Source organism: Lolium perenne, chromosome 3, assembly GCF_019359855.2.
Source record: "Lolium perenne isolate Kyuss_39 chromosome 3, Kyuss_2.0, whole genome shotgun sequence".
In the NCBI taxonomy this organism is placed as follows: Eukaryota; Viridiplantae; Streptophyta; class Magnoliopsida; order Poales; family Poaceae; genus Lolium; species Lolium perenne.
Genome location: NC_067246.2, coordinates 281,671,283 through 281,685,775, shown reverse-complemented (window position 1 = coordinate 281,685,775; position 14,493 = coordinate 281,671,283). Strand labels below are relative to the sequence as shown.

The following is a 14,493-nucleotide window of genomic DNA, read 5'->3' as shown; positions in this document are numbered from 1 at the left end:
GAGTTACCAATTTTAGTGGTGCCGCAAAATTACGCACATTGATCTGCATGTAACTTGTGATGGAGAGAAGCCATATTCCTGAGATCATCTTTTTATCGTACTACATCTCCTCTGGGATCAATCTATTACCAAGTAATCTTCCAGTGCCAATCTATTTAAAATGCATCAACCTGTTTTGATACCTGCAATAAAACTTCTTGAGCTGCTAGAGGGAAACGTTTAGATAAAGCTACTTTATCTTTTATGATAAAAAATCAAGGAAGGGCCTGCCATTCATGAACAACACCAATATATATCTTACTGTTGTGGTAGCCGAAAAGATATTCAAACACACTTTCTAGAAACTTTACCACTGAATGTGGTGATTACACAGAGCACTTGCAGGCTACCACAAATAATCTAGCCTTGCTTGAAAAAAATCCATGATCCAGGAGAGAGACATAAGCTACGTTGTCCATTTTATCAAGAACACCATAGTATGTAAACTTAGGGCTATTTGGCCCCGCTGTAATCCTAGATCTGCATGGATAATGATTGGCACAACAAAGGGAATGAATGCAAGAGTAGAGCAGATATCTCTGTACCATTGAAAAATCTGGAAGCATATATTAGCAGTAACATATGAAGTAAATTCAGAAGCCGACGCTGGAAAGAGAAATACAGCGAGAACCTAGCCAGTTAATGAGGATGAAGTGGCAACTTTCATAAATCTAAAATGGGAACGCTCTTCCATCCAAGCAGCTCTTGGAGTCTAGAATCCCATAACATTGATGCGCTCGGAACATCCCATGCACAATTAAATAGAATATCAATGAACATGCATCTCAATGGGGCTAGGAAGAAAATCCCAGTTGATCATAATTTATATTCTCAAGAATAGCATGATCAAGAGGGAAAAGGACAGGGAAGTAAGATAGGCACACTTTCTGACACTACTTTAGTGAAAAGTATAAGCTAAGAGATCAGTCTAGAATTCTTCTAGTATTTCTAAACCAGTCTCTTAATTCAACACCAGATTCCTGTATCTGGGAAGTGTTGTGTGCATCTTAACTTTTGAAATGGATGCACTTCCAAACCACAATATATCATTCTAGAATAAAACAATAACAAATCCAGGTGGCCAACCATTCATTGTCTTCCTGTAGAAAGGAGGGAAACAATTTCTAAAGGTAAGTCATTCGCTGATTCTAGGATCATGCGACTGCAGATGGATCGAAAAAAGCAAAAGTTGCATTTATCGCTAAATGGCATTGCATGCAAACCTGCCCAGTCTCTTATGCAAGTGTGTCCAGGAGTACTCTCCACATGCCATCCTGTGCTCCTTCCTCATTGAGAAACTCCAATTGAGAGATCCCCAATTCTTCATACAAATATGCTAGCTAGATCATCAAACAAAAATATGCGATAAGAGATGACAAATTTCAAGAATATAATCGTAGCATCATGGGTGGAACTCAAAGAGCGAGTGAAAACGTACAATTTGCATAGCAGTGACTGAATCAAACCATCAGGACAATGTGTATGAACAGTTGGAAACATAAGATGTCTGTTATGTCAGTGGCGCGGCTAGGATTGCCAGCAGGTGATGTCAAAGAGCCCAAAAATGAGCTACTGAGGTCATTATGTAGTTCTTATGGGGTCAAAAGTAGTGTGTTAATGGCTAGTATCATGGTACTAATTATTATTTTGTGATGTCAGTTGACATCATATAATACATGTAGCCCCGGCACTGTGTTATGCCATGCCGTCGGAGTTGACAAAATTGGTGTTGACTCAAGAAAATTGTTCCGGTGCAGACTACACATGCTACAGACTGTGTCGACTGAATTGCAAAAAATAAATAGAAGATTGGGGAGATGAGGGAGTCAGGGAAGGGAGGGAAAGGATGAGTTACCTGGCCGTGTCAGTAGTAGCCGGAATGTCGATCATGCTCGTGCTCAGCAAGCTGGTCGTCGCTATCGCTGAGTCGCCAGATAGCTCCTGTGTGTCACCCCCGCCATGTTAGAGCACAACAACATCTAGATTGCGTGCTGCACGCATCTGAATCATGGTAGAAGGGAAAAAATAGAAAAAGGAGATGCCACCCATCTGAGAAGAAAAGAAGAGGCAACCTACACCTAACATGTAGAGGGCACCGCCGCGTCTACACTTGTGGAAACCTCCATGGCGTGGAGCGGCAGCGAGCAAAGCACCAGGGGCGACAATCACGGCCGGCTCCCGCAATCTGCATCGGGCGTCCTTTTGCTTGCTTGCTCCACTCCGACGGGGCTGCCGGTGGCCCCTTCCTGCTCCGCCCCAACGTGGCCGCCGCCAGCCCGCCTGTGCTCCGCCCCAAGGTCGCTGTCACCGTCCCAAGGTCGCCGCCCCAAGGTCGTCGCCCCAGGCCAGCGCCTTCTCCGTTCCAAGGGCGCCGCCGCCGGCACACGCCTTCCCTGGCCGAGGGTCGCCGTCCCCGGCATGCGGCGGCTTTGGGGCCGCCAACCCGCGTGTGCTCCGCCCCAAGGTCGTTGCTTCCGCCCCAAGGTCGTCGTCCCAGACACGCGCCTTCTCCATCCCAAGGGCGCCGCCGCCGGCACACGCCTGCCCTGGCCGGGGGTCGCCGTCCCCGGCCCGCGCCAGCTCCGCCCCGAAGCCGCCGCATGCCGCCCTGAGGCCGCCGTCCCGGCGGGAGCCACGCCACCCAGCGATGCGGTGGAGACCATGGCCGGCGTCCGACCCATCCGGGAGCTCCCCGCAGTGCCGTCCATGGAGACCTCACGGTCGGCGACGGAGATGGGGCGGGCAAGGGGCGATAGCAGGGAGAGGTGTTGGGGATTTGGTCTCCCTCACGTCTTTGGTCAAAGCGGTTGGATTAAACAAAGGGGAATCAAGCGGTGGATGGGGGCCCGCCCACTAGATAATATTGGAGGAAGCGGACAAATCCTAACCGGAAGAGGTGAGAGACAATGAGAATGAAGTAGCCTTAGGCTGGTCATAGTGGGGAGGAACTTAGACTAGTAACATATGCCATGTTACTAGTCTAGGTTACTACCTTCATAGTGGGTAGTAACTTATATGTGGTGTCATGCATGTATCATTTATTATGTTGTAGACTCATCTTGCCTTGGGGTGTGTGATGTTATGGTAACATAGCTAGTTACCACCTCACTCTCTTTCTTCATTTATTAGCATGCCATGTCACCAAAATGCATTGAGATGTGTGATGTTACTAGCTATGTTACTCCCACTATGAGCAGTCTTAGAAACCGGTAAACGGTAGTCTATCTACCAAAAAAAAGCAAACGAAAAACTACCATGTGGTTGACCCGGTGAGAAAAGAGCAGAGGAGGATTAGGTGTCTACAGATGATTGGAAAAAATTAGCCCATAAACAGTGTCCAAAACAATCTAGGAGCGTGAATCCATCTAAACTTTATATAGTGTATAATGATGCTTATTATATATATTCTTCAGAATAAGCTGGTATATTGCATGAAACGAAAAGTAATCGTAAAAAAAAAATATTTACTCACATATCATAATTTTTCCCATCTATCCCCTTTCTACAGATTGGTTGATTATGATTAAAAAATATTTTGCAAAGTTTAAGAAGATACCTAACACGGAGGCAGCAATGCAGAGGAAGTGGTGAAACTCGTCGCACCTGATTGATCCTTTATAGCACTCCTTGTGCAGATCACTGCTGGATCGCCGGATGGGTCATGTAATCATATTCACCTTGATTCCTCCACCTTGTCCCTTTGTCTTCTTACTTTGATCTTGATCTGTCACCATCTGATCTTGTGCATCAGTAAGAGATATGGATGACCACGTTTTAGTCGTCTCTCACGCGCCGCCATCTATACATTACACAACTCCAGTTCCTAGTAGCCGAAAAGTATTGAGCCATGCCCGGCGCACACTGTCGCTTGATGTTGTGCGGGGAAACAGCTGACCCAAGATGCGTCTTACGCACATTCGTCACTCGGCATCAGAAGCTGCAGACCGAGGCCGCGCCCAAGAAACACCCGACGCCATGGAAGCAAGGCTGGATGTGCCCAGGCAGCCACGCCGCACCATGCTGGTCGACGTTTCATTGAGGGCAGGAGGCGATGCTAGGCTCACCATCTCACAGTCCCATTCCACCATCGGACACCGGCGGTAGGCTGCGCAGCCGTTTCCAGGATTGAGAATTGAGGTCATCAAATCGCACCTTAAATCGCCGATCATCAAACTTGAGGCTGCCGGCTGTGGACGCCAATCTAAACAGTAGCGCTATAGCGCCCTATTGTGGTGTGGAGGATTCACTCGTAGCAGGACCAGTTAATTTAAAAGGCGTGGAAGAGAGATAACGGAAAATTAATCGCATGCAGCCCACTCATCAGTTCGTGCAGCAGTTACAGCTGTAATTAGAGGAAGAGAGTAGCTGAACGGGAGGAAGTGCATCCGGTGCTGCCTATTACTCTCGCCAGCGATACCGATTCCAAATGGGATGACGTGTGAAAATTTGGTGACGTGGAGGCTTGATGAGGTTGAGTGCTTGCATGTGCAGGAAAATCATGCAGTGGGGTGCTCCTATTTAGAGATAGAAGATAGGATCAATGTAAATTGTAATAGAAATTGTAAATTAATATTAGAAACATTTGGTATTTTATTAACTATGCTAATTGTGAAATGAGAAATATATTAACACTGTAGTATAATAAAATAAGTTACACACGGTTATACAAGTTTATAGTAAATTGTTTTATTGAATTTGCCCTAGGTCCATAATTTATGTGGACCGGCCCAACAATAACCACATTTGTCCACATTTGTTCCATCCCAAAAGAGTTTCTACACTTTTTGTTGAAGGATTTGATGATGTCTTTGTTAACCTTGAGAGCAGTGAGTAGGTAGGTCAGTAAAAGGCCTCGTGGAGTTGATTCTGCCATTTTGGTCATCCAAATGAATCTAACTTGGCAGACACAATCATATTGGTTTCTTTGCCTAGAATATGTTGAACAACCACAAGTTTGAGTTGACCCAAGGAAAGGAAACTAAGGTATTTGATGGGAAGTTGATCTTGGAGTCTTGAAAGTCTTGTAAGATAAAGTCAAGGTCGAGGTCATGGTATCTAATGGGGTGATAGCATATTTGACATCTAATGTTGTGCCCGGGATACCAATGAGGAGAATGCCGGACGAGGTAGTGATAACAAAACGAGCCACACAAGACCTTCAAATGTTCGGTCAACCGAGATGCGGCAAGAGGTCCAGGAGGAAATCCCATTGAATCCCATTGATGTCGAGTTCACTTAATAGTGCCTTAGATTTGTTGTAATGAAGTTTTCTACCGACTAGCGAACAAAGCTAAAGTTATCCTGGATACTTCTCCATTTGAGATGATTGTCTCCCTACATTGTGAACTAGGTTGATTGGTCTAAAGTCTCCAACACAATCGACACCATCTCGATTTGTATTTAAAGCCACATTGGCCGAGTTGAGTATGTGGAAGTTATGAGTTTGACCCGAGGCAAAAGCATTTACGAATACCATGAAATTTGCCGAGATGATGTCCCAGCAAGAAGGCTCCCGTGCACGGAGATCGCTACCATATCATATCGTGCTCTTTTACCCCCTCAAAATTTCAGACTTAGCTGATCGATGTTTGCTTATGTGAACTATCAATTTTTTAAATACATTACAAATTGCACTTGATTGTGCAACATCTAGCAATATTCATAGATCACCTCCATTGATCCCTTCGTGTAGGAGCATCTCCGCCGGCGGCCCCGATAGCAATTTGGGATCCGGAAGCGAAAATGGGCTCGTACCGGCACGCCCCAAACGGCGCCGGACAATTTTTGAGCCAATAGAATCGCCGGCAACCCCGTGCCGGCCCCTTCACCAAGGGCGCGAATCGGGCGCGCAGGCGCCTCGCGGAACGACGATTTTCGCGGGTGGGGCGCCTTGTCAGCGATAGGACGCGACTGTTCGCATCGGCCGCGACGCGGAAAGGTTGGTCGTCGGCGTTTAATGGTCTCTCGCGCATAAACCGAAGCGGCCACGAGGGCAGCGACTGGCCACACGGCGTCCAGTCGCGTACGTCGTCGTTAATGCGAGCAGTTGTCACCACTATATAGTACGTACACCGTCCACCACCGCGGTGCTATCCTCTCATCTCCACCGCCGCTGTCGCCCCTTTCTCTCCACTCCACCTCAAAATTCTGCGCCGTCAGAAGACGACGTACTCAATGTTGGGCCTCAACGGTCGTGCGCTGCCACCACCACCACCACCGCAGCCGGAGCCGGAGCCCGACGCGGACAACAACTCCGGCGACGACGTAGACCCAAGGTTCACGGTGTGGCGCGAGGACTACTTCGCAGATGTGGAAGCTGAAGCGGCGGAGGAGGCGGCACAGTGGGGTGAGCAGCCGCAGGCACCCCCTGACAAAGAGCAGGCGGCGATCCTGACGTCGTTGAACGCAGCGGTTCCGGACGTTGAACGAGAAGCAGCGGGAGTTCATCAACGACGCTAATCTCGAGCACGCCCTCGAGATCTCGTGCCAGCGAGCGGCCACGGAGGAGGCGGGACACCTCCTGTTGGAGGCGGAGCGATAGAAGCTCGCCTCCCTCAACGCTCATCGCTACTACGACGCGTTCGCCCGCGAGCAAGCGAGGCGCGCCGAGAACGAGGCTTCTCAGCAAAGGCTAGAAGCACGGGGACGGCACCGCCGGCAAGCTCCTGCGACGCCAGCCGTCGTGCTCCACCGCGAATGCGCGAAGCAAGGGCCGAGAGGCGGGCACGGACGCAGGCGGCAAAGGCAAAGAACGATAACGAGATAGGCCCGTCACGCGCCCCAACCGACCGCCACTGGATTAAGTTTAAGTTTAAGTTTTTAAATTCGGTTTTTAAATGTCGTTTGAATTTCGTTTTGTATCAATTGGACGTACTTTTGTATATTTCATATGAATTTCGTTTAAATTCGTTTTTTAAATGTCAATTTAAATTTAAATTTCTATTGAGGCTACACTAGGGGGCGCCGGTGTGGGAGCAGCATCCCCAAATAGAGGATGGCAACCCCATACGGCAGTGCCGGCACCGCCGGTGGAGATGCTCTAAAATCGGCTTCACCTCGTCAAACAACTCTTGCATCTGCTTCCTGGAACGAAGAGGAGATACATGCACATGTCGCAAGCATGTACAGTACCAGTACATCACTAGTTGCACCGGCGGTCGCAGTACAACTTCATTTTCAAAACTTATCTCCGCTTGCGTTGCTCCCTTGTTGTAAAATCCGCTTCACCGTGTCAAACAGGTCCTGCATCTGCTTCCTAGAATGCAGGGGAGAAGGGTACATGCACGCGCAGTCCAACCGGCCGTCCCTGATGGAGTCGAACACCCCGACCGACGGGCCGATGCCGTGCACGGTGGCGATGCAGGCATAGTCGTCAACGCCAGCCTTGCTCTGTAGATCAGAGAGGTCGTAGGTCACCGGCTCCTCGAACACGGAGACGAGCGCTGTGCGGAGCGCGGAGGCCGTTGTCAGCTGCGGGTTCTCGATGGCGCGGCACATGAGGAAGTTGAGGTCGGCGGTGTCGGTGAGGTGCTTGTTGCTGTTCTTGGCGTGGATGTAGGAATCATGGCACCTCTTGGCTAGCTCCCACAGGCTTTCCTCACCGTGTATCTTGTGGGTGTTGGTGATAGCAGAGTAGAAGAACCCTGCAACGGTTGAAAAGTGTGAGGCTCGAACTGCACAATGATAGTAGTACTGACAAGTGCTTTAGTCCTAGTTGGACTCACTCACCAACGTTGTGATCATCCAAAGGTGGTTCAAGAAACTGGCGGCAATTGATCAGGGTCGCAGTGGAGTAGGTCTCCTGCTGGCCGCTGTCCAGCTTCTTCGACTGCCGCGCAGCTAGCAGCGTCGCGGCGGCCATGGCCGAGCAAAGCTTCACCCCGTTCTCCTTGCACGCCTACATGACAATGTGCAAAGAATCAGTAACCCGTAGGCTCAAATGCAGTACCAATGTGCAAAGAACCAGTAATCCCTGCGAAGAAAAACAGCTGTGTGAAGGCAGACTCACATCGAGCAGCCGCGCCGTGTCGTCGCGGCCGAACGCGAGGCGCACCATCTGCGTGGACCTCGCCGTGCCGGTCTGCACGAACGGCAGCGTGGAGGTGCGGAGGCCGTTGATGGAGTAGCCCACCATGTCGACGCCGCGCGCCCAGAACGGCTTCCACGCGTCCTTCTTCGGTATCCTCTCCTCCAGCCCCGCCTCGACCGCCGCCGCCTCCGGGTCGGCGGCACCCGCGCCCGCGCCGCCCAGATGCGCGAGGAGCTCCCGCAGCAGCGCCGCCGACGCCGCGCGGTCGCACGCGGCCGTGTGGATCCGGACGAACAGCGCCGCGCCGCCCGCGGGGGGCGGGGGCAGGTCGTAGAGCGCGGCGAAGAGCACCGGGGCGCCGTCGGGATCGGCCGCCACCCACGGGTTGCGGTTGAGCTCGCGCTCGAGGAGGGAGTCGAAGTCGAGGGCGGAGGGCTGGGGCGCGAGGGTGAGCTGCGGCGGCACGGAGGAGGCGGGGAAGGCGAGGGTGGGGCTGGAATTGGAGGCCGCGCGGAGGTGGGCGCGGAGGACGGGGTGCGCGGTCTGGAGGGAGCGGACCGCCGCCTCGGCCGTGGTGGCGGCGCCGGCGCGGGGCGAGAGGCGGAGCGCGAGGAGCGTGGTGCCGGTGCCGCCTGGCACGGCGCGGCACCAGCTGTACTCCGTGCCGCCGACCGGGCGAGCGCTCCACGCCGCCGCGGCGGGCTCGGCCGTGCCGGCCTGCTCCTTCCCGGGATCCATGTCGACAGAGGGGAATGGACGCTGCTGATGCAAATAGCGAGTTGGGGATCGCCGGTTTGATTTGGATCGGAGTCGGAGATGAGCAAATGTGTTGGGGTTGGTGATTGGTCGGCGGTGTTGGCGCTTTGTCGTTGGCTGTGTCCGTGGGCAGAACCTGCCGTCTCCGTCTAGCACCTGGTCATGACCGCGTGTCGAAGCCAGGGCGTTGTAGCTGCAACGACAGCCGCAACATCAGCAGCTTGCCGGCAAGCCGGGTATTTCATCGCCGCGGTCGACAGGAACGAGTTTCTTGCGTTCAAACGCCGCAACAAGTGGAAGACGACACTGTTCGTCGGAGCACCACGTAACGGCAATGGAGACCAGATGCCAAGTGCCGATGAAAATAAACCGACTTTTTCAGGAGAAGATAAAACCGATTTAGTTGCCATGCTAGCAAAGCAAAGCACCTCACCTTTTTTGCTTCGATACATTACATCAGATATCTGCATAGTTAAGATGCACGTAGCAAGGTGTTTACATGTAGAGCTTCTATTTGTTTAGACTCAAGGACATATGACGTGCTCATCTTCCAAGGTGTTTACATGTAGAGCTTACTAGGACATTTGCCCGTGTGTTGCCACGGGATAACAAAAAATGAAATAGTTCATCATTTTATTGAATTAAAATATTTCATTATTTCCATACATGTGTAGGAAAGATCCACATGCATTGCTATGAAGAAAAGTATCTCCGATATTTTTTGAACTCCAGCATTATATTAATTATACATCAATTATTTACACTTTATAGTAAGATAGACAAATTAAACTTCCCAAACCATAAAATTATGCTAGCCAATAAAAAATAATGTAAAATAAAGAATAACATTGAACAATTGAAATATTTTTCTCTAATGTCAGTATCCTAACGTGGCAAACTGCACTATCCGAGCATCTCCTAAACATATTTCTCCCATAACTTTGGTACTCCAGCTAATCCCCTAATGGATCAACCTATATGTTAAGAAATTATGCCACCAACAGCTAAATGGTTGGACTTCTACTTAAAGAGGCAATAGTAAAATCTCTCACTGTTTGTATCTGTTGATGGAAAAAATCATGAATTATGACAAGAGTTAATCGCATTGATATCACAATGATCCTTATTGACCACATAGCTAAAATATTTTTATATACATCCATATCTAGACAAAGTTGAGAAGTACTATTAGTTAAAGTATATTGTTCTTCAAGAATTCAACACTTGTAGCATGGGCCTCTCAATGTCCGTTTGAGAGGTTTTACAAAGAAAACACTTCCTCCGTTTGAGAGGTTTTACAAAGAAAACACTTTCTGAAAACATATGTGATGAAACAATACACAAGTAGACGGCTAGGGCAAGGAAATGGTTACAAGCTTGTAAAGCTACATATAGTATACTTTATCTTGAGGGAGGCATATACTGATGCTTCTAGAATCAGAGTGCACAGATGCTCATGTAAATTTGCGACGACCTCAAAAAAGATTCGAACATATATATATTGTATTTCAAGTAGAATGATACGTCTTGGATATCCTGCAAGACAACAAGATTTGAAATGAGGCTTCCATAAAGAGGTACACAAATTTGACTTGCCCGTAATAGAATGTATAAACAATATGGACTTCAGTAGGGATTCAACCTTGAAAGGATCGTATGCCGCACCTAGAGGGGGGGGTGAATAGGTGCTAACCAATTTTTAGTTCTTTTTCAATTTAGCTTGACATAAAGGTAAATTCTCTAGATATGCACCTAAGTGAATTTACCTATATGACAAGGTAATCAACTAAGCAAGATATAGCTACGCAATATAAGAGATAGAATAGGATAGAGGTAACCGAGAGTGGAGCACGCGGAGACACGGAGATGATTCTCGTAGTTCCCTTCCTTTGCAAGAAGGTATGTCTACGTTTGGAGGAGTGTGGTTGCTACGAAAGCCAAACCAACAGCCACGAAGGCTTCACTCAGATCTCCTATGGGCAACGCCACGAAGGCCTAGCCCAATTCCACTAAGTGATTTCCTCGAGGCGGAAACCGGGCCGTTACAACTTACAAGGTTCTTGGGGCACACATCCACAACTGAATTGGAGGCTCCCAAATCTGTAACAATACAACAATCAACAACAACACATCAACAACAATCAACTAGGGAACCAAAAAGGAACACTAGAAAGAGGGCCCTCAAACAAATGAGGGGGAAATGTAAATCGCTTCGGTGAGGATGTAGATCGGTGTCTTCTCCTTCGAATCTCCAAAGATCAAGAGCTTTGGTTGGGGGAGGAAGGAGATCTTGCAAATCTTGTGTTCTTGAGGTGGCTCTAATGGTGGTGAAGCTTGGCAGATTTTTGTGCAATGATTGAGCAAGGAGCAAGGTAGAAGAAGGGGGGTATAAATACCCCCTTCCAATTTCCAGCCGTTGGAGCTTCCGGGGGGGCCGAATAATCCGGCCTAAGTTAGGGCCGGATAATCCGCCCCCCCCCCCCCCCCCCGGAAAATCCGGCTTCGGGGAAAATCCGGCCAAATATCCGGCCAAATGTCCGGCCCATGTCCAGAGCTGCTTTTCCTCGGGTCCTTAGCCGATTTCGAGGGGCCCGGATATTTTGGAAAAATTCGGCCCGGATTATCCGGGCCTGGGGCAAATCCGGGCAATTATCCGGCCCATGTCCAGGGTGTACTGAGCCACAAAACCTCAAGTCCTTAGTCGAAAATTGGGGCCCGGATATTCTGGAAATATCCGGCCCGAAATATCCGGCCTGGTGATCCTGTTACAGCTTTTTTTTGACACGACTAACCACATCCATCACACATATATATGTATCTATATAATCCCTGTACCACTTAAACAAACATTAGTGTATCACATACATTGACATCAAACACACAAAACATAATATGAGAGATGTTCTTTCAATCTCCCCCTTTTTGGTGTTTGATGACAATATACGGATTTGCAAGAGAATCACTATAGAGTCAAGCATGATGGCAAAACATAGAGGCACTCCCCCTACATGTGTGCATATAAGTAATTTGCATTTGAATACAAATACACAACACATAGGTGCGAGGTGCCTCAACACAAGAGGTATCCAACATGAGCTCTAACAAGAGAGACATAGGCATATATGAAGTTGAGATAAGGTGATAGAAATCATACCCATATGGAGATATATAATACGGAGATATAGCATCACACACAATATAATAACCTTGATCTCAACATATGGAAATCCGAAAACCTTAACAATGTCTCACACCACATAACACATAGTTTGAAACGAAACACAACCAAACCAAATAGTTCAAATAAGAGGGAACACAAGCAATAAAAGAATGATAAACGCATATGCTTGTGCCCAAACCATGCAAATCCTCGAGAGAAGTCCTAATGGAACACTTCTCCCCCTTTGGCATCGAGACGCCAAAAAGGGGAAAAGCGCGACGCTACTCGCCCCATGGAGATCACTCGGAGCCATCTTCGTCATCGGACTGGTACACCTCTTCCTCTTCTTCATCTTCAGTGTCAGGGGCATCCGGAGAGCGGCGAGAGTAGTTGGCCCTTTGAATGCAGTCCTCAAGATCATTCCATAGAACCTGTGAAGAATGCCACCCACTGTAACCTGGGTGAACTGGAGGCTGAGGCGGAGGTCCTTGCTCACCACTGAGCTTATGAAGAATGACCGCCAGAGTATGCTGAATCTCAGAACGCTCACGGCTGGCTGCATAGTTCTCCTTATGGATCTCAATATTCATGCAAAGAATGTGACGCTAAAACCAACTAAGCTTCCTCACTTGTCTCTTCATGGCAGGAAGATCAGCATGGCGAGCAGGAGCAAAACCACTAGAGCGAGCATCTCCCATAAAGGAGTCAGGAGCAGTTGCAGCATGAGAAACCGGCTTAAGCTTGTAAGCCTTCTTGACAGTGTGCTTCATCAATGGGAACCGGCTCAAGTCTTCATTCATGGCCATAGAGTTGTTGATGAGGAGCTGGATATATGGTGCATATGGTATGGTGGTCCGGGAGACCATGGCATCATGAATCTCATTAAAGATGAAGTCCATGACATCAAGAGAGAAGGAACGTTCCTCATTAGGATCACGAGCACATTTAAGACTGAGGTGCATAAGATCCACAAGAGCTCCCCGGAGTGCATCATTGTTTCCACCACTTGGAGCAATGGTGGCTCGAAAGAAACGGAGCAACTGACCGTAGATGGGAAGCAGCCCCTTGGTAGTACCAACTGCTCCAGAAGAGTTATAGAGATCAAACAGCACATTCTTATCCGTCTTCTGAGGACCATGGAGGCGTCGGCCTCCTTCTTCAGGAAGTCCAAGAATAGAGGCAAACCGGCGCAAGGTTGCCTCACAGTGAGTGGAGCCAGTCATCCATTCCATAGTGCGCTCAGCATCTTTCTTGATGGCCAAAGTAGCAAAGAATTGCTTAACCAACTCTGGACTATAGTCACATTGAATCTTCATCAGATCCTGCAAGCCCATCCTGCCAGTCACCCAGATGGCATCCTCAAAATGATTGTTGACTGCGAGAAGTCCACATTGATTGCTTGCATGGGTCGCACTTTCTTCATGGGCTCATAAATATCCTTGTAGATGAACTCCTGCTCCATGCACCAGAATTGCCTGCCCTCTGTCTCTTCATCCCTTGGAAGTTCTTCATATCAGTTCTTCATACGGATTGCTGCATAAGAAACAATGTCCATTGTCTTGTAGTTATCCCTAGGAGCCTTGTTCTTCTGCCTAGAAGCAGTGGACTTGCGAGGAGCATTCGGTGGGAATTCATCACTTGAACGATCACGCCTTGGGCGTCTCCGAGCACCCCGAGAAAGACTACCTGTGAACAGCAAAGGTGGATAGCAAAGAGAAGATAATGCTCATAAGTCATGTATGATACAGTAATGTACTCTAGAAACATACTATAAGTTGGTACAAGTCTAGACAAGATAGATTGAAACAACACTGCAGCGGCGATGAAGCTCCAGACCGGATAATCCGGTGTCCCTGGGGGCGGATAATCCGGCCTAATCCGGTCTTCGCGGGGGGGGGGGGGGGGCAGATAATCCGGCCCTGCGAATCTTGCAGAACTTGCAATCAAAAGCTTGTCTACGACCAGATCGGCCTTATAGCATGCAAGGGGAGTATACTACACACGATTTGGAACAACTAGACACCATCTCCACCAAGAAAATAGCACATACAAATCACAACACCTAGGGTTAGGGATTGTGAGTCATACCCGCATCCATTGGGGAAGCCGCTTGGAGAAGATGGTAGCTAGGGAGGAGAGGCACCCGATCCACCCAAAAACTCTGAGAGGGAGCGGACGGGGCGACTCCGGCGAGGAGGTGGAGCTCCGGTGGCTATGGAGGAGAAAGAGGGCGCGTGGGGGGGGGGGACTGGTTGTTGTGGCAACTGTCCACCCCGCGGCCTCTCTAAGTCCCCTCGCAACCAGCTCAGGCCGGATATTCCGGCCCAAAGTGAGGGCGGATAATCCGGCCGGGCCGGATTTTCCGGGTTGCCAGGGGGCCGGATTATCCGGTTTTCTGGAAATTTCCAGAACACCGGAAATCCTGCCTATCTTTAGTTGGTTATTTGCATGAACCCATATGTGATGCAATAATGTATCACGTCACATATAAGATGCATATTTACCAATA

At 49.0% G+C, this 14,493-nt stretch overlaps 1 protein-coding gene and 1 long non-coding RNA gene across 4 annotated transcripts; both read right to left on the bottom strand.

The window, feature by feature from the left end:
- Positions 1–586: 586 nt before the first annotated feature.
- LOC127344332 (uncharacterized) lies at positions 587–2,843 on the bottom strand. Of its 3 annotated transcripts, XR_007877933.2 has the most exons (4): positions 2,116–2,842; positions 1,895–1,980; positions 1,263–1,379; positions 587–1,139 (listed from the first exon to the last, which is right to left on the bottom strand). It is a non-coding gene; the product is annotated as an uncharacterized lncRNA (long non-coding RNA). The 3 variants fall into 3 exon arrangements; XR_007877932.2 differs by having other exon boundaries at positions 587–1,379; positions 1,895–2,040; positions 2,116–2,843; XR_007877930.2 differs by having other exon boundaries at positions 587–1,379; positions 2,116–2,843.
- Positions 2,844–7,089: 4,246 nt separating this feature from the next.
- LOC127344333 (uncharacterized) lies at positions 7,090–9,076 on the bottom strand. The gene is made up of 3 exons (XM_051370569.2): positions 8,048–9,076; positions 7,768–7,936; positions 7,090–7,682 (listed from the first exon to the last, which is right to left on the bottom strand). Exons 1-3 carry the CDS (start codon positions 8,804–8,806, stop codon positions 7,216–7,218), a joined length of 1,395 nt encoding a protein of 464 aa, XP_051226529.1. The 5' UTR covers positions 8,807–9,076; the 3' UTR covers positions 7,090–7,215.
- Positions 9,077–14,493: the final 5,417 nt, after the last annotated feature.